Source organism: Populus trichocarpa, chromosome 19, assembly GCF_000002775.5.
Source record: "Populus trichocarpa isolate Nisqually-1 chromosome 19, P.trichocarpa_v4.1, whole genome shotgun sequence".
Classification (NCBI taxonomy): domain Eukaryota; kingdom Viridiplantae; phylum Streptophyta; class Magnoliopsida; order Malpighiales; family Salicaceae; genus Populus; species Populus trichocarpa.
In genome coordinates this window covers 3958286-3978864 of record NC_037303.2, presented here as the reverse complement: position 1 = coordinate 3978864, position 20579 = coordinate 3958286, and the positions used below count along the sequence as shown (strand labels likewise).

The 20579-nt window shown below is 33.6% G+C and overlaps 2 protein-coding genes and 1 long non-coding RNA gene across 3 annotated transcripts; 1 reads left to right on the top strand and 2 right to left on the bottom strand.

The window, feature by feature from the left end:
- Positions 1-3172: 3172 nt before the first annotated feature.
- On the bottom strand, positions 3173-6293 carry LOC18108211 (uncharacterized). Its single transcript, XM_006371070.3, has 2 exons — positions 5631-6293; positions 3173-3590 (listed from the first exon to the last, which is right to left on the bottom strand). Exons 1-2 carry the CDS (start codon positions 6105-6107, stop codon positions 3486-3488), a joined length of 582 nt encoding a protein of 193 aa, XP_006371132.3. The 5' UTR covers positions 6108-6293; the 3' UTR covers positions 3173-3485.
- A 2853-nt stretch (positions 6294-9146) lies between these two features.
- LOC18108210 (uncharacterized) lies at positions 9147-10328 on the top strand. Its single transcript, XR_002979321.2, has 2 exons — positions 9147-9533; positions 9654-10328. It is a non-coding gene; the product is annotated as an uncharacterized LOC18108210 (long non-coding RNA).
- Positions 10329-11196: 868 nt separating this feature from the next.
- On the bottom strand, positions 11197-12764 carry LOC18108209 (uncharacterized). Its single transcript, XM_006371068.3, has 2 exons — positions 12040-12764; positions 11197-11645 (listed from the first exon to the last, which is right to left on the bottom strand). The coding sequence occupies exons 1-2, from the start codon at positions 12511-12513 to the stop codon at positions 11499-11501; spliced, it is 621 nt and encodes a 206-aa protein (XP_006371130.1). The 5' UTR covers positions 12514-12764; the 3' UTR covers positions 11197-11498.
- Positions 12765-20579: the final 7815 nt, after the last annotated feature.

Genomic DNA, 20579 nt, shown 5'->3' with positions numbered 1-20579 from the left:
GATTTCTGACTCTCACCGATGTTTCCTTAGGAACAGAGCCCTTAAAAATAGAGAGTTAATAAAAATGATGGGGATAGTCTTCCATCACTTCAACCTGGCCTCTAACCACAACAAGAGACAAAAACTTCCTCGGTGGACTTTCTTCTATAGACTTGGCTAAAGTTTCTCTTTCTCAAGAAGATTGAGCTCTCATGCCAAGGAATAAAGCAACGGTACAACAAATTGAATAATCATTAGAATACATAATATTCATAAATATAATTTCCAACATTCTTTACTCTCTTATATTTTACTGACTTAAACATCATAAGATCCCCCATTTCGATAGAAATCTTGTTTTGCATGAAGAGCTCGTGGACCTGTGCTAAGTCGGTCACTTCACTGGCCAAAGATTGCAGCCTGTGAAAAGCTCCATCTAGTCTGAAGTTTTTCATTACTTCATCAATAACAGTCTTCCATAGTCAAGCGGTTCAAGTTTCACCCTTTACAAGTTTCAAGGTGATAATAAAATGCATCATTCGTTCTTTTCACATAATGCTGCAGCTAGAGGATGATACAAGACACAAGCACTACCAACAACTATGCCTGTAACTTGCACTATCATTCTAATTTTTTTTAAGCACATTTCTTCGCTTCTGAAATTAAAGATAAAGAAGCATAAGATTAGATATTTGGAACGAATGTCCTGTCTGCTATGCGTAAATTACGTGAGACTAATTGGTAACACCCAAACTATAAAACAAATTCGATTATGATGTATTCTTCTTATCACTATGCTAATGAGTAAAATCTGTTAGAGAATAATATAAATTATATTTTAGAATCTCACCTAATAATTTAAGCTATTGGGTTGAGATGGTTCTTTCACATGATATCAGAGTCTTAATGTCTAAGCGGTCACAAGTTTAAATCTCATCATTTCTTTTTATTTGATAACAATAAAGCACAAGATAGTATGAGCCTGTAAAAGTATTAAACCCAAAAGGCTTGAACTTGAGGGGTGCGTTAGAGAATAATATAAATCATATCTTAGGACCTCACCTAATAGCTTAACCTATTGAGTTGAGAAGATTTTTTTGATAAAAGCCACATAGCGATTAAGACAACAGGACATTAAATTCAAAAGCTGCAATTATGGAAAACTTTGAGAATTTTTTTTAAATATGGAAATTTAATTAGAAAGATTTTATCAAATCCCACAACTAAATTTATAGAAACGAGCTATTTGGATCCCTGGTTTGATCAATAGGCCTAGGCCACTACTTGTAGTCTTGTACTATTGGGTTGTTTGTACTAAAAATGTGTTTGGTATTGTGGCAACTGTTGTGGTGAAGGTCGACCAAACCGCCTTTCCCTGAAAGTTAAAAAAGAGCGCTTATAAGACAGATGCCATAGGAAAGACATTCTGGCTTTTTGACTTGACTGACTTCTATTCCCAAGGCTTAACGCTGCCTTAGCCGCCACAAGACGTTCAAGCACTGCGAGTCGTGCTTTTAGCGAGAAAGCACTCCTTTATAAATTGCACCCACATAACATAGGGAGTCTTACTCGCCGATCGAATTATCTGAGAAGACCAATCGTCGAAGCTATTTTCCACAGGAAAGGAAGTTCTCGACTGAAACATGCGTGAACCGTAAACCGATCCCTCTTGATAGACCTACTTACATCACTCGAGCTTATCTCTGTTTTCGGTTGAGCAAGACAATCCCTTAAAAAGGTGCATATCTCCTTTCATTTTTTATAACTCCAGCACCTGGGATTACTGGGTATACTACAACACTAGGTTAGAGGGAATTATAGAACAGAACGCGGGTTGGCTGGTTTGCTTATGCTATCTCGCTTCCTCTAGCTGGTTTGGTTTGAAAAAAATTGTTCTATAAAAAGTACTTTTGGTTGAGGTTAATTTGGTATTTATGTATGTTTGGTTAAAAATGTGGTTGAAATTGAGATTGAACAAAAAGTAATTTAATGTGTTTGGTTAATAATGCTTTTGAAATTGAGGTTATAAAATAATTTTAAAAAATATATATTAATATTGATGATTTTTAATTTAAATATTGTAGATTTAACTATTGTTATTACATCATGAAATAAATAATACTTTATATAAAATATTTTTTATTGTTCCATTAAACTATCTACAATTCCATCACGCATGAAATACATCCGACAAGGACTACAATGTTTTTGGTTTCTTAAGCGCGCAACAACATCAGGTAAAATATAATCAGGAACAAAATTGGGATTGCGATCAAATTCTGCAAATGCTACGTCATCAAGTGATCTCTGTCTAATTTATGTAGTGTCATTGAATAATGTTAAACACTAGTTTTTCGAATAAAACACAATTAAAAAATAAAAAATAATTTTTATATTTTATTTTACTGGGTCGGACCTGGTTCAATGCATTTTGAGTTTTGAACCAGAACCGGTCCGACTGGAACAGTAGAGCTGGCTACACTGTTCAGTGAACAGTGTAGCATAGCTACACTGTTCATGCTAATTAATTAGCATGAACAGTGCGCAAGAAGCAGCATTTTGCTACTTTTCCTTCCCCTGCGTTTCGGACGCAAAAACATGTGGTTCCAATAAACAGTAAGCTATGTTTTTTCCTTTACCAAACAGGTTGCATCTGCGTTTTAAACAAAACGCAGATGCAACCTCATTACCAAACGAACTCTAAGTATATTTTACTATATATCAAGCAAAAACAAGCTAGAATTTCTATTAATCAGTTCAAAACATCGATACACTTCGTCATAGTTGTTTTTTTTTTTCATTTTATTGATTAAAGATTTAGTTACAAATGTTCTCCTTTATCAAATATTTAATATTAGTTTAGAAAATACCAATAAACATTAATATCTAATGAAAACTATTTTATTAAAATGATTATGGAATGGAAATTTAGCATTTTATGGTTAATTATTTATTTAAGATAGGCTTTACAGGAAAATAATGACAAATATGAGTTAGTATCTTCTTAAAAATAATATGTATTTGTTAGTTTTCTATATATATATATATATATTTTCAAGTAATGCTATATATTTTTGACACGTCTTGCATGATTTATGAGAATTGAACACGAGGAAAGAAACCTTTAGAGAACATATAGTGGAACGGTATAATCCATAAAATAATTTTCTACAAGTGAAAAAAAAAAGACTACAGGAACAAAACATATATATCATTATGAATGGAAAATTTAGGGCCATTTTCTACACCAATCACAGTGATCATCTCTTACAAATCCACCAATCACAAGCAAGCAACAATAAGCAACCATATAACCACAAGTAACCATACAATAATTTCAGAAATCACAAGCATTGGCACAGCAATATAACAGTCTTACTTTACTAGCTGAAGATCGCACCTCGTGAAAAGCTCAGTCTTCCATAGGCAAGCGGTTCGAGTTCCACCCCTTTCAAAACTCTAATAAAATTTAAACACAGTGATAATAAAATGCATTATTCGTTCTTTCACATAATGCTGCAGCCAAAGGATGACGCAAAAACAGCACCACTAACAACCATGCCTGTAAAGTCCGCTATCGTTCCAATTTTTTCAAGCACATTTCTTCGATTCTGAAAGTAAAGATAAAGAAGCACATGATTAGGTATTTGGAACTAATGTCCTGTGGTAAATTACATCCAAACACTATGCTGTAGAGTAAAAGCCATACAACGATTAGGACAACAAGACATTAAATGTTTCAAAAGCTGCAATTATGGAAAACTTTTTGATTTTATTTATTTATGGAAATTTAATTAGAAAGACGTTATCAAATCCGACAAATAAATTTATAGAAACGAACTATTTGGATCACTTGTTTGATCAATTGGCCGATACCTGTAATGGTTTAGAACATCGACGCACATTGTCATAGTTTGTTTTTTTTTTTTTTTCATTTTATTGATTAAAAGATTTAGTTACCAATACTCTCCTTAATCGAATATTTAATATTAGTTTATAAAATACCAATAAATATTAATATCTAATAAAAATATTTTATTAATAAGATTATGAAAGAGAACTTTAGCATTTTATGGTTAATTAACACAAGGAAAGAAACCTTAAGAAAACATATGGTGGAACGGTATAATCCATAAAATAATTTTCTATAAGTGAAAAATCTAGTAAAAAAAAAAAAAAACTACAGGAACAAAACATATCATTATCAACAAAATTATGAATGAAAAATTTAGCATTTTTTTGGTTAGATGCGTGTTTGAGATAATTAGGTTTTACATGAAAATAAGGACAAATATGAGTTATTATTTTCTTAAAAATAACATGTATTTGTTAGTTTTCTTTATATATATATATATATTATATCTTTTTTAAAAAAACTTTCATGCATAATATTCTTAACAAAATGCTAAGTTTTTATTTTATTTTAATTTGATGATAATTTTTATTGGTTTTGGTTTTTTAATTCAAATGTTCTTTTTTTTTCAATTTTTATAGATATAGTTTTATTTTTTAATTAATGATCTTATTAGGCAATGCACATATTTTTAATTACAAGTGGTATATAATTTAAGAAAATTAAACAAAAAAAACCTTACCGAAACACAAGTGGAACAATATAATTTTAAGATAGATAAGTGGACTCTTAACTAAAATATCATTAATTAATTTTTATATACATAAATGATAGACAAGTAGACTCTTAACTAATATATCATTAATTAATTTTTATATACATAAATGATAGACAAGTAGACTCTTCACTAATATATCATTAATTAATTTTTGTATACATAAATGATAGACAAGTGGACCCATAACTAATAAAAATACATAAACCTTAACAAATATAGTTCCTAATAAAAAAAGCAGAATTCATAAAAAAAGAAATGTAGAATGACACAATTTATATAAAAAAAAAATAGAAAAGCAAATCACTCTATTGACCGCATAAAAAAAACATTTACAAAAATACTTATTTATTCATATTATATATACAAAAATATTTTATCCTGCTCGAGACTAAATTTTTATGCAATGGTAATGCCTAATGAAGAAGAGCAAGTGCGTATATCCAATAATTGATTAAATTATTCACGTTACAAAATGAATAAATGGATTAAATTATTCCAATAAAAAAATTAAAAAAATAAGTATCATTATGATAAAATTATATAAATCGTCACTAAAAAATCGGAAATAATTAAAGAAGTAAAAAAAGTTAAAAAGCTATAATTTTCGAAATTTGATTTGAAACCCTATTATTTCTCTCAAATTTTTCAATTTAATGAAAGAACATATATCAATTCCTAATAATGAAGAAGCAATCTGCTAGAAAAATCCATTTCAAACCAAATCCACAATTAAAGAAACATAATTAGAGGTATTAATTGGAAATTTTAAGCAATCTAAAGTATTTTTTTATTAACGTAGATGTCCGGATCAGCTTACGTGCTTCTCGACTAATCCCATGAGCTGTGAAGTTAACGACCATGTAAATCTCTAATGGTTTCGAGATTTGTGGGACTCGAATCGGTGACTTCTAAAAAACAAATTTATAACCTAACCAATTGAGTTACACCTTTCAAGATTTGTAGTATTTCTATCTAGCTTGCCATCATCTAACATGGATATCATTTTCAAAGATTAATTACCTCTATGGGAGCTCCTAGTGCCAAGCTCCTGCTTTTACTTAGTAAAGTACAGTTATCCCAGAAAATGGCATCATCGTGGTGATTGAACTTTTTTCCACCATAACAATCACAACAAAGATCATAGGTGCTAGCTGACTCATGAAGACAGAAACATTGAAAGCAGCTGAAGTATACGTCTGCCAAGAACGTATGACAACAGTCGCAAAATAGAGCTCTTCCACTCTGCAAGATGTAGTACAAGGTGATTGATTCCTCAAAATCCAAGCTTCCATCGCCGTCCTTGTCCAGCGCTCTAAACATGCTTGGATCAGTAAAAATTGTGTTGTTATGTTTCTTGAGATACTCCACGTATTCATCTAGGTCAATTTGCCCGTCTCTGTTTTCGTCCATTTCATCGAAAATAAATCTGGCATATCGCTTCTTCTCCTCGGGCAGATTTTCATAATAAGCTACAGCAACCCGGCGAATCCTCTCCATATCTTTTATGCGTGTAATACTTTAGAGGAGGATAATGGAAGAGGTACGTAGCTTAGATCTACAACTTCAAAACTCCAAAGGGACTTTATAAGGAAGTGGCTCAGTCCTAATCCAGTTTGGCTAAATCTACCAAATAATGGATGTATTTGTATCAACCTGCCGAGGAAGCATTATACCTATGAGTTGGTGGTTGATATAAATTGAATGAATACCTCATAATTATAATCTATGATTCCGTCTCGTAGTTTCTTTGCGTCAAGTCAACTTAATTTGGCATTTATAAAAGTCAAGTCTCAATTTTGGTATATAATTATACGGACTAAAATTTAATTTCTGATATGTTATCCCAACTAGCAAACAAGCTTACTCCCACACAAAGTTTATTTTAATATGTTAATTAGATCTAATTAAATTATTGCATGTCATTGGGCTAGAAGGCAAATAAATCAACCGAACGTGTTTTTCACTGAAAAGAAAAATATAAGATCTTGAGTGGAGAAAGTGTTGCTCATTTTAACTTGAGAAAACACTTTTCATTTTGCATATCGATACGTTAGTGTTGCATATTGCTATCTATACGTATATATTAAAGAAATTGCATTTTCTAGGAAATTTAGCAGCAACTTCTAACACTACTTCAAGCCCAGAGGCCATTGACTTTTACAATCTACAAATCTGTCAAACCATGCAACCCAACATGTTGTAGTCTCATTATAAAACAATGCCTATAGTTTTTCTTGGTGAAATTTGTGTATGATTCAATGATCATATAAAAAATTATATAGTTGTTTTTATAAGACATGTTGTTTTGTTCAACTAGACCTCTTATTGAACTTATATTTATACATCCAAACTATAAATATATCATGAAAAGACGCTTATCGTTTTGTTACCTATTACCAATCAATCTCACTGTCATTTTGGAGATGGAGATTTGAGGTTGTGGTCCCCTGATGAGGACAGGAATAGGTCTGACATTTTCTTTTAATTTATATAAACCTGCTTTAGACGTTAAAGAAAGTTGTTATGCATTTTTTAACACCACACAAAAAAGAGAAAATACAAAAAATTCAAAAAATATATTCGAAAGAAAATCAAAAAAATAATAGCAGTGAAAAAAGGATTCCAGAGTGCCTAGAAAATGACCAAAAAATTATTGAGAAGGTTCAGAAATACAAAGATTGAAATTTGACAGTATATTTTTTACTGATGAAAGTTTTGTTGACAAAAAAAATTCAATTTGAGAAAGAAAAGTTCAAAACCAAATATTTATGGATTCAATTAAATTTTATTAAAGTTTTAATTGAATTTATGGAGGGTTTGATTGCAAGAAAAATTAATTTTTAAATCAATTTATGCTTTAATTAAAAGAAATTAAAGTTATGAGGTCAAATTACAATATGTGTTGATGATTGAAGGCATTGTTGTTGTTGTTCATGACTGAAATGAAGAAGAGTCGGTGCCACTTCAGTGTTAATGGCCTCTACTAGTGGAGTGCTGAGGAGAAAAGTCAATTATGTTTTTGTGTGTGAGATGCGGACAAACAGTGTTTCCCTAAGAGGTTGTGTGAACATTCCCTTTCCATTCTTAAAGCCCAACACTTGTTTAAGCAGATCAAGGAGTCTAACTTCTTCACATTTGATACTCTCAATTTTCTTTAGACAATGAGCCTCTTTCGGATCCCATTCTTTATTTTCTAACTTTTCTCAGTCTAGTGTAGTAGACCTCGGGTGGGGGAACCTACTTTTAATCTCGGTGCATGCATAATAAATATATGAACATGTAATCCATATGATGAACTTGCCCTTCGAGGGGGTGACATATGATCGTAACTCTTGCATGATGAAACAAGAATCTTGATTCTTGCCCAAACTCTACAATGAAAATTTTTTGAGTGACGATCATTGTGTCACTCACAAGTCTTGAGTTCAAGATGCTTCAAGAAAGGTTTGTCCTAATGCAAGTAAAGATAGCAACCTAAGGACAAGTTCTATTCATTATGTGAACATGGGTAAGTTTCTACCTGGTCTCAAAAGAGTCTCATATCTGCCTAGTGATGATCTTCATAAAGACAATATAGGGGCGTTGTGAGAAATGGTTAAGGCACGTATACCCACCATTACTAAGCAGACACTTAAATACGAGTTGAGTGTTTCACGTATCTGAACCCTGACTAATAGTTATAGGGTAGATCGCTAACTCCCCATCTAACTTAAAAGTTTGTGTACGCTTTCAAAAATAAAAACATGTGATGCATGAGACATTTCTATAAAATACATGGAAACAAAAACATTAATAAAAGACAAAAATACAAAAACTTAAACACATCAAATACACAAAGTTGAGTCCAATATTGTCAGAAACAGTACCTTCCCCAGTGGAGTCGCCATTCTATCGCACGTGCCCGCGCGACGTCGATAACAATTTTTGTTCATTTCTTTGTTGATTCTTGAGAGTTTCTAACTAGTATTTAGTTCAGGGTTACTAGAAAATCTAGATGTACTGGTCTTTGTAGAGATTCACAAGTAAGAGACTGGTTGTGGCTAAAGAAGGTATTAGCACCCCTAGCGCACCCTACCTAAGGTAAGTTGCTTCATGATTTGATGTGATTTGTAAGTTTTGACGGTTGTCTTATCAACGATTTATCTAAAGTTGAAGAAATGTTCTCATCACTGAGAAGATTCTTAACTTATCAGATAAAAAAATTCTAACATCAACACAAAAAAACAAAACAAACTTTTTTAATATTAAAAATATATCTTAAATATAAGATCATAATCCTAAATACAAAAAGAAAACAATATTTTCTAAAATATAAACTAAATTCTATGCAAATTAAAACATTTAATTTTTTATCTTTTTAATTCTTTTTTTATCCTTTTAGTTTTTATCATTTAAAAACATAAATAAAAGAAAGTACAAACACCACACGTCAGTTTTCACTATTTTTACTCCCATATTCCTAATTACATGTTAGGACATAATAAAAATTCAAAATAGATCAACCAACACATATACAATTAAAATATTGCACTTGAGGGTCTAGCTGCTGTGGTCAATCGTGTGACTTGTTCCGCCCCCGTCCCGGGTTCGACCCTCTATGTGCACGCCTGTCACCCCCGCGGTGCCTTACCTGCTCCTGGGCTTGCAGGATGTCCAGTGGGCCGTGGGGAATAGTCGTGGTGCGCGTAAGCTGGCCCGGACACCCCACGTAAATCAAAAAAAAAAAAAAAAAAAAATATTACAAAATAGACAAAATAAATCGGTAACAGTGCTAGGAATTTCCGAGTCGTGGAACAGTGGCGGGTGCTTGCTTCACTCGCTATTGCCACTAGCAGCACGTGGGTTCATACACCGCAGCAAGCAAAGCCCAAGAGATGGGTGGATCTGGGATGACTCCCTCCTCTCTTCTCTTCCCTATCGGTGGTGAGGGCCATCGCCATCTACAAAAGAAGAAAAACACAAGAAAGTTTTTGGTTCTTTCTCCTTTTTTTCAGATCTATTCTTTTTTGTCTTTTTTTGGTTCATTGTTCTTTCCTTCTTTAGGTGGCAGATTTGATGGTTGTAGATCTGGCGGTGACGGTGGCCGTTGCAGTGGACGAATCTGCCAGTGCTTGAAGGCCTTGGTATGGAGGAGAAGTAAGTGTCTCCTGGGCGCGGGGAACGGTCACGGGTCTGTGAGAGCTGCTATGTTTTGGCTGCCACTGGATTCTGGTCAAGGAAGAGAGAGATGGGTCTCGGATTAGCAGGGATGAGGGACGCTGGAGACGACGTCTGTGGGGTTGGTCTCCTATGTCAGTGAGCAGCAGCTCTGGTTTGGCCAAGAGATGGGGGTGGTGCTCTCGGTGGCTATGGGAAGAACACCTGAGAGGGAGAAGGTCTGGCGTGTGGCTGTTTTAGGTGAGGGAAAGGATAGGACGATTTGGCCAAAGGGTGAACGGCTGGAGAGATGGAGGGCAAGTGGGAAGATCTAGTAAGGGAAGGAGATGGTTGGGTCTGTGGGGATGGAGAGGGAAGGGGAATACTTGTCCGGTTGAAGGGAGAAGAAGCCGAAAATTCAAAAGCCCAAAGCCAGGGGTTTCTCTGGTTTTCGCTCAAGGGAGGGGGTGGTGGCTTGTCTGTAGATGAGTTTAGGTTTACAGTTTCTTTGTGTTTCCCTAATTTTCAAAATCGACCTATATTTAAAGGTAAATATTAATAGATCTCTCAAACTTTTTTTAATTTCTTTTTTATAAATTTTGATTTTTTATTATTTTTTTTATTTTAAAAATGAACAATATCAACATCTCGAACGTATTTAAAAGATCTTTAAAAATTTAAATTTCTTTTAAAATAACACTGAAAATACTAAAAACAATGAATATATTTTTTGAGTTTTTATTAATTTTTTGTTATTTTTTGAATATTTTGAAAACTTATAAAAAGATGGGTTAAAAATTGACATTTAAGATGGTAGAAGTAGCAGCAGCTTTAAACTTTGAATATACATAAAACAATTGTTTTACGGTGAGATTATATAACTATTATTCATTATTTGTTAGTAGAAAAGTAGGAATTCAAACGACATAATGAAAAAATAGGGGTGCTATGCCCAGAGGAACTCATCATTGTTTTACTTTTGATCGGTTCACTTGTGGGTCAACTCGCTTAATTCATGAATCATGACCCGGATCCAGCCTCTTGCCTATGCCTAGAGGAACTCATCTTTTAAAACCATGGTCATTAACCCACACAAGCATTAAATTTCGTTGTATAAAATTATTATATGGTTGCTTAGGTGCTCCTTCAATTTTCAATTAAATTTCATTGTATAAAATTAATATTTTGTTACCGTTAAAGAGATTGTATTCTCTTGTACAAAATAAAAAATGAGGGTTTGATATTGTGATATAAGATGATTTTGAAAAATAATTATAATATATTAATTAGAATGATTTTTTAAAAAAAATTTAACATCAAAAGATACAAACTATTAAAAAACATAAAAAAAAAAAATTTAATATTTTTTCAAGTCAAACATATATAATTTTAAAATATACCATAATAACGTCTTGCTTGCAATGAAATCAGTTGTGATAATGCTCAATGATTTTACAAGAAAAGCTTCATTAACAACATGATATTTTACACAAAAGCAGCTTAAGATTAAACAAGTTCTCAATGCCCTCCAAAAGTACACATGAGACTATGGAGATCGAATGCATGAGAATACAATTATTGCCACAAACAAGATACAGCAATATAAAGTAACTTGAGTTTATTCTCTACTGGATCTGAGCCCACTTGAAGAGTTTCCAGTAAATTTTCAGTCATTTCCTCTTACCTCATCGGCAATATTTATTGTACGATTGGATGCATTTGGCTGGTGATAAAATGCATCATTGGTTTCTTTCACATAATGCTACAGTTAGATTTTGACGAACCTTCACCATCACCAATACCATCACCAATATCAGTACTTATGCCTTCAAGATCACTACTAGTTATGCCTGCAACTTGCAGTCCCTTTTTAAGGATGTTAAGCACCTTGGTTCGCTTCTGAAATAAAAGATAATACGCAGATATATTAGAGGCTGAGTTCATATTTTTATAAGCAAACATATTTTTATACTTAATATAGTATTTATTTATCAATTAGATGGAGAGAATATTTGTATTAATGAAAATATGAGGATTCCACTAGTTATTTTGAAGCCAGTCTTGAAAATATAATTAATCTCTTCATCCAGAGAATTAAAGAACTTCAATCAATACGAAGAATGGGAATTCAAATGTAAAGCAGAGAAGAAATATAATAATAAAACAAAACCCAATGTTGAAGGAAACTCCATACGTAATGCTCCATAAACAATGAGTTATCAGTGAATTTTGGCAAATGTATAGTAATAAATAGTAAAAATATCTTATTGTTTTAGTTTCTAAAATTAATTACCTGAATGGGGGCCGCTTGTGTCGCGCTCCTGCTTCGACAAAGTAAAGTATAGTTATCGCAGAAGATGTGCCCATCGTTGTGTCTGAACTTTTTACCACCATAACAATCACAACAAACATCAAAGGTGCTAACTGAATCATCATCATTGAAGAAACACTGAGAGCAAGTGAAGTATGCTCCTGCCAAGAACGTCTTACAAGACTGGCAAATTATAGCCCTTCCACTCTGCATGATGTAGTACAAGACGATTGCTTCATCAAAATCCAAGGTTCCATTGCCATCCTTGTCCAGCGCTGTAAACAAGCTTGGAAGAACCGTGTTGTTATCTTTCTTGAGATACTCCACGTATTCATCTAGGTTAATTTTCCCGTCTTTGTTTTTGTCCATTTCATTGAAAGAAAATCTGGCATTTCTCTTCTCCTCATCGGGCAGATTCTCATAATAAGCTCCAGCAGCCCGGCGAATCTCCTCCATATCTATTTATGCGTGTAATATTTAAGAGGAAGAAGATTTAAGAGGATAATGGAAGAGGTAGCTTAGATCAACAATTTTAACACTCCAAAGGGACTTTGGTCTGCATCTGATCACAAAGCTCTCATGTTCGATAGTGATTTATAGTACTGGCAAGTGACCACACAATGAAGAAATATTAAAGAATTGAAGTGAATTTGGGTGTGGATTATCATTGTGAATTTGTATGGGACCTTTGGTATCTTCAATAATTTAACTTTCTCACACAACACATGAAACACGACTCCCGTGTCAGAGTCCATGCAAACCCAGCTACTACTATGAGAGCCCCCCACAAATTTGTTTTTGGAGACAAAGATCTTTTCTTTTATTAATTCCACCGTACCCATGAATTATTTATTTCTCCTCAACCCTTCTCTATCAACAACAAAAGAAAACAGTAGCTATTATTAATGAGACAGTGTATTACAAATTTCTTCTGTTCGATAGTGATTTATATTACTGATAAGTGACCACACAATGAAGAAATATTAAAGAATTGAAGTTAATTTGGATGATTTGCAAGATATTTTACCTATGTTAGGTTTTTTTGGTATTATGTTCCAACAGTGTTTTTAAATTTTTTATATTTTTGTATTATTTTGATGTGTTAATATAAAAAATAAAAAAATTATTATTTTGATTTATTTATAAGTAAAAAGCCTTTTAAAAAATAATTTATATCACATTATTAAACACTAGATGTTGTTGTGAACAATAAAAATTGATGAAAAAAAAAAAGTTAAAAATAATAACAATAAAAAACCCAAACAAGCTTATCTCTCCATTCCACCGTCCCCATCAATTATTTATTTCTTTTCCACCCCTCTCTCTCTCTCTCTCTCTCTCTCTATATATATATATATATATATATATATATATAACAAAAAAAACAGTAGCTTGATGTTGTACATGATGGGACCTTTGCTATCTTCAATAATTTAACTATCTCACACAACGCATATGAAACACGACTCGTGTCAGAATCTTGAAGAACTCTAATGTGCTGATGCATACCTGCCCATGTCATTATATTTTATTAATTTATTAATATTTTTATAAAATAAATTATAAAAAAGAATCCAAGAACATATCATTATTATAAAAAAAGCTGACAAAAATAAAAATGCTTTTCAAGTCATTCTCAAATTTTGAAAAGTAAAAGGTTAAGTATATAATTTTAGTGTGAAAAAAAAGTTATACATGATGGGACCTTTGGTATCTTCAATAATTTAAGTGTAGAGTATCGTACATGATGGGACTTTTCGTACATGAAACCCGAGTATTGAAGGCCATGTAAGTATAGAATTAGTTATTTTTAAATTGTTTTTTTATTTAAAAATATATTAAAATAATAATTTTTTATTATTTTTAAAACCAACATATTAAAATAATTTAAAAATATACTAAAAAAACAAATTTTACCCCAGCACCATACATAGTTTCAATCGGCACCCAAGTAGAATCACACACAATTCATTTTTATTCTTGTATTACCAAGTTAACTCTAGCCCTTACAGCCTTATGTCTCCCTTTCCTCGTACTAGCCACCAGCAAATACAACCTATGAGAGGCCCCCATAAATTTGTTTTTGGAGACAGATCTTTTCACCGTACCCATGCATTATTTATTTCTCCTCAACCTTCTCTATCAACCACAAAAGAAAACAGTAGCTATTAAAGAGACCACACAACTTTGGTATCTTCAATAATTCCACGATCCCACACCAAAGGAAACACGGTTCACGTATCAAAGTCATGAAAAGCCGAGTTGCATTTTTCCAAGGAACATGACAAACTGAATCTAGCTAGGATAGAGTTTTTGGTAAGTTAGCACCCTTAAAAAAAATATTTTGTAAAATAACACAAGCAAAACAATATTTAGAAATCTAAGTATAATTGAGAGTATTATAACTGGCATGTGCCATCAGTAAGGAATGACTTCTGACCCTCCATTATTGTAGATACAATCTACAACATGCAAGTCATAAATGTCAATTGCAACTCACATGTCACAGAAGGTATCTACGACTTCTTTATCAGAGATATCAGGTTATAATTTATTTTGTCATCATCTCTCTTTCCTGAAAAAACTGCATTGCGCACAATCACAAATAATCAATTTCCAAGCATCAAAATACAATTCACATGAGCAGTACATAACTAAGTTATGAATCAATATGTTGAGTCATCCAAATGTAACTAAGTTATGAATATAGGTCCCCATTTCTCCATGATGTCTTTCTTTTCTCAAAAGTTGGAGTGTTGATAGTAAACATCGATGGCTTTTTCGCTCTTACTTACTTGAGTACTATCTTGTGATCTTGACCTCTTGGAAGGACTTGATGTCATCATACTTCTTTGTCCTCCGCCCTTTATCTCAAGGGTTGCCCATTTTGCCCGGTATTTCTCTTAGAAAGGGAATCATGGAGCCAGCCTTACCATGCATTTTTTTTATTGCCCCCAAGCTTGATCATGCCCTCAAGTGTTCAAATCGGGTTTAGGGATGAGGCTATGTGAAGGAAGGTTTGGCCAGGAGTTGTTTTCATGCAGAAATTTTGGAATTTCAAAGCTATTCCAGACACAGAAATCATTTTGACATTGATTCAAAGCAAACTCTTTCTAAAGAAATTCAAGTGATTCCTATGGAGAGGTTTCCAGAAGTGATGAAAACTTTTTGTTTTGCTTTTGGTGAAAAATATGAAGTGACATTTGGTTGGTCAAAAAAGTTTAAGATTTAATTTGAGAGTTACTGAGAACCGGTCTTCAAAGCATTCATTTAATTTGCATGAATAATGATTTTGTTTCGCATGAGGAAGCACTGCCTACCGATCCAGATTGCTTGTCTTTGATCAGAAAGGGCTTGATTAGGCACGTAATGTAGGCTCGGGCTATTGGTTATGAAGAAAATGATATTTGCAAGCTCAAAAGGTGTTTAAGGGATTTCAAGACTAAGGATCACTTGTGCTTGTTTGCTGACCTTTTGTCTTTGGAATGTCTTTCCAAAATGGTCTATCGTGCCCCCTAGTGTTGGGCTTGGGCTCTTTCCCTTTGTTTTTGTTTTTGTTTTTTTTTCATTTGATTTTGAGCATCATTGTATTGGTTTTTTTTTTTTGCTCAAAATTTTTGGATCCTTTGGATTTTTTTTCATGCCCCCAAGCTTTGTTTGGACACTTTTGATGATTGAGAATTTTCTTTTATGCCCTCCAGTGTTGTTTGGGCACTTTCAATCATTGAGGTTTTTTTTTTCTATGTCTCTTGCACTTGCCCCCAGTGTGGTGTGTGATCCTAGCCACAGCTATTTCCAAAAAATGTTACTAGGCTCAAAAGGGGACTACAAATGATATATTTTAGCCTTGTGAAAAGATTATCAAAGATGGCCTTTCTTCATTCCAAACTCATGCATTTAAGATCGGTAAGTCTTGCTTTCATGCGAGTATGCAACGTGATTTCTCATTATTCATTTAAATAAAACTCAACTTTGGAGTCATTTCATGGTGTTTTTGTTTTTTTAGGTGTATTGTTACCTTTCCAAGGAATCACCTGCATTTCCAGAACTCGTTTGTTTCGGACAAATATCAACATGATTTTTGTTTTTGTACTAAACTTTGAATTCCCAAAAATCCTTGTGTGCGATCATGCATAGTTTTGGAAGAAAGGGGAAACATACCTAAATATTCTTGGTGTAATGGTTTCATGCTTAAAGGTTATGTTCAATGTGTTATTTGCATGAAACAACAACAAAAATGAAGGCATGTCATGAACACAGGAAAACACATGATCTTATTAACAAGAAAGGCTCATTTGACAATGAAAGTCTTATGAAATTTTAAGCCACATTACCAACAAAAACCGGAACAGGTTGAAACAACATCAAGAAGTTTTGCAGGCATGATCAAACAGAGGTATTTTTTTTTTCAGAACAAGAAGAGGCTCCATTCTGCACCGGTGGTGCAATTCCCCTTCGGTTAGCCTTCCCACAAAAGCTTTTTGTAGAAATGCTAGATTGTGTTGAGGCATCTTGACCATGTTTGCCCCCAATTTTTTCAGGCTGAGTCGTTGTTGGGTTTTGAACAAAGATGAACGGTCGGTTGGAAGGAACTTTCATAGAGTTATTTTTCAGTATTTGCTCGAGTAAGCTAGAGGCGAGTCACACATGTCTTCAGAAACTCCAACTCTTCTTAAAAATAGACATTACGGCGAGCACACTCTTCATCTTCCGTGTTTTTTTTCGTTCAAAATCGAGTGTTGTAGACTCGTAGGGGACCTACTTTTCATTCTGGTGCATGCATGAAAAATGTATGAACATGTAATCTATATGATGAACTCGCCTTTCGAGGGGTGATATATGGTCGTAACTCTTGTATGATGAAACAAGAATCGTGATTCTTGCCCAAACTCTACAATGAAAATTTTCTGAGTGACGGCTATTGGGTCACCCACAAGTCTTGAGTTCAAGATGCTTCAAGAAGGGTTTGTCTTGATGCAAATAAAAATAGCACATACAACCTAAGGAGAAGTTCTATTCATTATGTGAACATGGGTAGGTTTTCTACCTGGTCTCAAAAGGGTCTCATATCTGCCTAGTGACGATCTTCGTAAAGACAGTATAGGGGCGTTGCAAGAAATAGTTAAGGTACGTATACCCACCATTTCCAAGCAAGCACTCAGATATGAGTTCGGTTTTTCACGCATCTGAACCCTGACCAATAGTCATAGGACAGATCGCTAATTCACCACCTAACTTAGAAGCTTGTGTGTGCTTTCAAAAATAAATACAGGTGATGCATGAAACAATTCTAAAAATGCATGGATAAAACAAAAATAAAACAAGACAAAAATGCAAAAACTTAAACACATCAAATATACAAAGCTTAGTCCAATATTGTCAGAAACAGTACCTTCCCCAGTGGAGTCACCATTCTGTCGCATGTGAAATCCGCGCGGCGTCGGCTGGCGATCTTTTCGTTGTCGTTGCGTTTGCTTGACTTGATTCGTTGGAGTCGCCACCTAGTAATTTATTAAAGGCTACTAGGAAACCGGATGTACTAGTCTTGTCAGAGATTCGCGGGTAAGGGACTGGTTGTGGTTAGGGAAGGTATTAGCACCCCTAACGCACCCTACCTGAGGTAAGCTGCTTCGCGAATTTGATGTGTTTAAAGAAGTTTTAATAATTGTTTTTTCATCGGATATTAGAAATACAACTTACGTATAAGTTAATAATTCTTGACCGTGATCCAATCAAAATATTAAATTCTTCTTTAATCTTTACAATTTTATCATAAAAAAAATATATAAAAAAATAAAACAAATCTAAACACATACATTCACTTTTACTATATTTTTTGTTTCTTTTCTTTTCTTTGTTTTTTTTTGTTACATCAACACTACAAATAATAAAAATTCAAAACTAAACAAAAAATTACATTAAAAAATTTGAAAATTACAAAACAGCCCCCCAAAATCCATAACAGTGCTGGAAAACCTTCTGGATCTGCATGAACAGTGGCGGCGCGTCTTCCCACGCGCCACCGCCACTGGCGGTGCGTGGGTTCACGCGCCGCCGCAAACAACGCCTGGAAAATGGACGGATCTGGTCGGCTATCTTCTTCTCTTCCCTTCCCTGACGGTTGTGAGGAACACCATTACCTGCAATAATAGAAAACGCACAACACAGTCGATTTTAATTTTTTGTTTTTGTTTTGCAGATCTGCTTCTCTGGTTCAGTTTTTTTCTGCAGCTCAGTGTTTTCTTTTCGTTTCCCCTTCTTCTCTGTTTTCAGGCGGTGGGCTGTGTGACCAAGGGGCTGTCGGAGGTTGTGCTTCTGTTGCGTCTGGCCGGCGAAGATGGAGGAGAATGAGGTGGTCTGATCGTCGGCTTCAGTTGTCTTTGCTGCTGGAGCTGCGGCGGAGATGGGAGAGGTTGTGTTCGGTTGTCCGGGGAAGAAAAGGTATTGTTGGGTCTGTCGGGTTAAATTTGGAAGAATGGTTGTTAAGAGGAAAGGAAATGGCGTTTGACAGGGGGAATGTGGGTATGGTCTGTGGGTAGCGACTGGTTCGGGGTTTGACTGGTTTTTCAGGTGAGAGAGGGAAGATTTGTGACTTGGGGGAATGGAGTGGCTGCTCCGGTTTGGTTTTGAAAGAGAGGGGGCTGTGGGTTTGTTGCCGGCTGCTGAGGGGAAGAAGAAAATCAAAGGGGAGGGGCGGCCGGCCTCTGTAAACAGGGAAAGGGAGGCTTGCGGCCGCCCCTGCTCTCTCTGGTTTTTTGCTCAATGGGAAGGGGGGGCGCCGCTCCTTTAAAAAAAGATAGGTTTAGGGTTAGGGTTTTTTTTTTTTTGTATTTTTCTGATGTTTCAAAATTGCTCCCTCCTCTTGAGTGTGTTGAAGGTTACTATTTATAGGCAAAATGTTGCTTGGGCCTCAAAATTGGTCCCTTAACTTCTTTTTTTTGTAAATTTTGATTTTTTCTTATTTTTTTGGATTTTTCTTATCAACATCGTCTCGAGTGAGGAAAATCAGTGATTTTTAAAAATAACGCGTTAAAAGTTGAACGCGTTCCAAATATCTTTGAAAATTTAAATTCTTTTGAGACGATACTAAAAATGCTAAAAACGATGCAAATGCTAAAGACTAATTAAGGTTTTCTCGTAACCATAATTGATGTGGATCAGCCCACGAACACCAATAAGTATCTATTGCATGTTCTAAATGAGCCAATTACAAGGTCCAAAATAAAGACATTGAAAGAAGTATTAAATAGACTAGTCTTGCAAGTTTCGGCCAATGCAGAAATTAGAGGTCCATTGGAGCATCAAGAGGAGGCCTTAGCACATTTAATTAATTTGCAAGAGGTGTCAAATTCCATCTTATTTGAAAAGATAAAATCGACAAAAATATATTTTAAAAAAAATCATAGCAAAAATTCAAAAAAAAAAAAAACAGAAAAAAGAAAGCAAAACATTGTGGATTACTATTGTAATCCACAATGAGTGTTGGATGAACAATGGTTTCCCCCATATCCTTTAGTTTTTGTTACTTCATAAAGTTTAATAATATGGTTTTTCTATAAAACTATTTTCTTATTAACAATATAAGAAAAAAATAGACTATAAAAAATCAAGTTTAATTAAAAAAAAACCCCACCAAATCCATAAATTGGGATAACGTGGGTTCCCTTGACAAACCCGGAAACCACGCTAACCTCATAGAAAGACAAAAGAAAAGGAAAAAAATTACAAAATTAAATTCTTAACCATTTCAATATTAAAAAATAAAATTGATAAAAATATTTTTTTTTAAATCATAACAAAGAAACAAAAAGAAAAGGAAAAAAAAAACCATGTGTTCAAAAAATAAAAACAATGTGCGGATTAGCAGCTTTAAATTTTGAACTTACATAAAACAAAATAAAAAAAAAGTGAGATTATATAACAATTATTCATTATTTGTTAGTAGAAAAGAAGGAAAATTGAAACGGCAGAATAAAAAGAAGTGTTGTAACATTGTTTTACTTTTTACCAGTTCACTCGTGGGTCAACTCGCATGAACAGGATCCAGTCTCTTAGCTATGCCTAAAGGAGACTCAACTCATCTTTTAAAACCATGACCATAGGTCATTAACCCATACATCATTAGATTTCATTGTATAAAATTAATATTTAGTTGCTTAGGGGCTCCAATTTTCAATTAAATTTCATTGTATAAAATTAATATGTTGTTACTGTTAAAGAGATTGTATTCTTAAGTGCCGAAAATCAGGGTTGAGTGTTTGATATTAAGATACAAGCTGCTTGTTAAAAATAATTTTAATACATGAGAATGATTTTTTTTTAAAAAAATAACATGAACAAATAAAAATTATTAAAAAATATAAATTTAATATTTTTTTCAAGTCAAAATAAACACAATAAGTATCTCATTTCATCGTGCATTCATGTCTATATCTCTATTTAGAGTTAATCACTTGTGATGGTGCTCAATCATTTTACTACAAAAGCGTCATTAACTACACGATTTTACACAAAAACAGCAT

Coding starts and splice junctions, on each gene's coding strand:
- LOC18108211 (XM_006371070.3), bottom strand. CDS start 6,107: ATGGAGAGGATTCGCCGGGTTGCTGTAGCTTATTATGAAAATCTGCCC. Junction 3,591..5,630: donor CACTAGGAGCTCCCATAGAG/GTAATTAATCTT, acceptor CTTTACTTTCAG/AATCGAAGAAATGTGCTTGA.
- LOC18108209 (XM_006371068.3), bottom strand. CDS start 12,513: ATGGAGGAGATTCGCCGGGCTGCTGGAGCTTATTATGAGAATCTGCCC. Junction 11,646..12,039: donor CACAAGCGGCCCCCATTCAG/GTAATTAATTTT, acceptor CTTTTATTTCAG/AAGCGAACCAAGGTGCTTAA.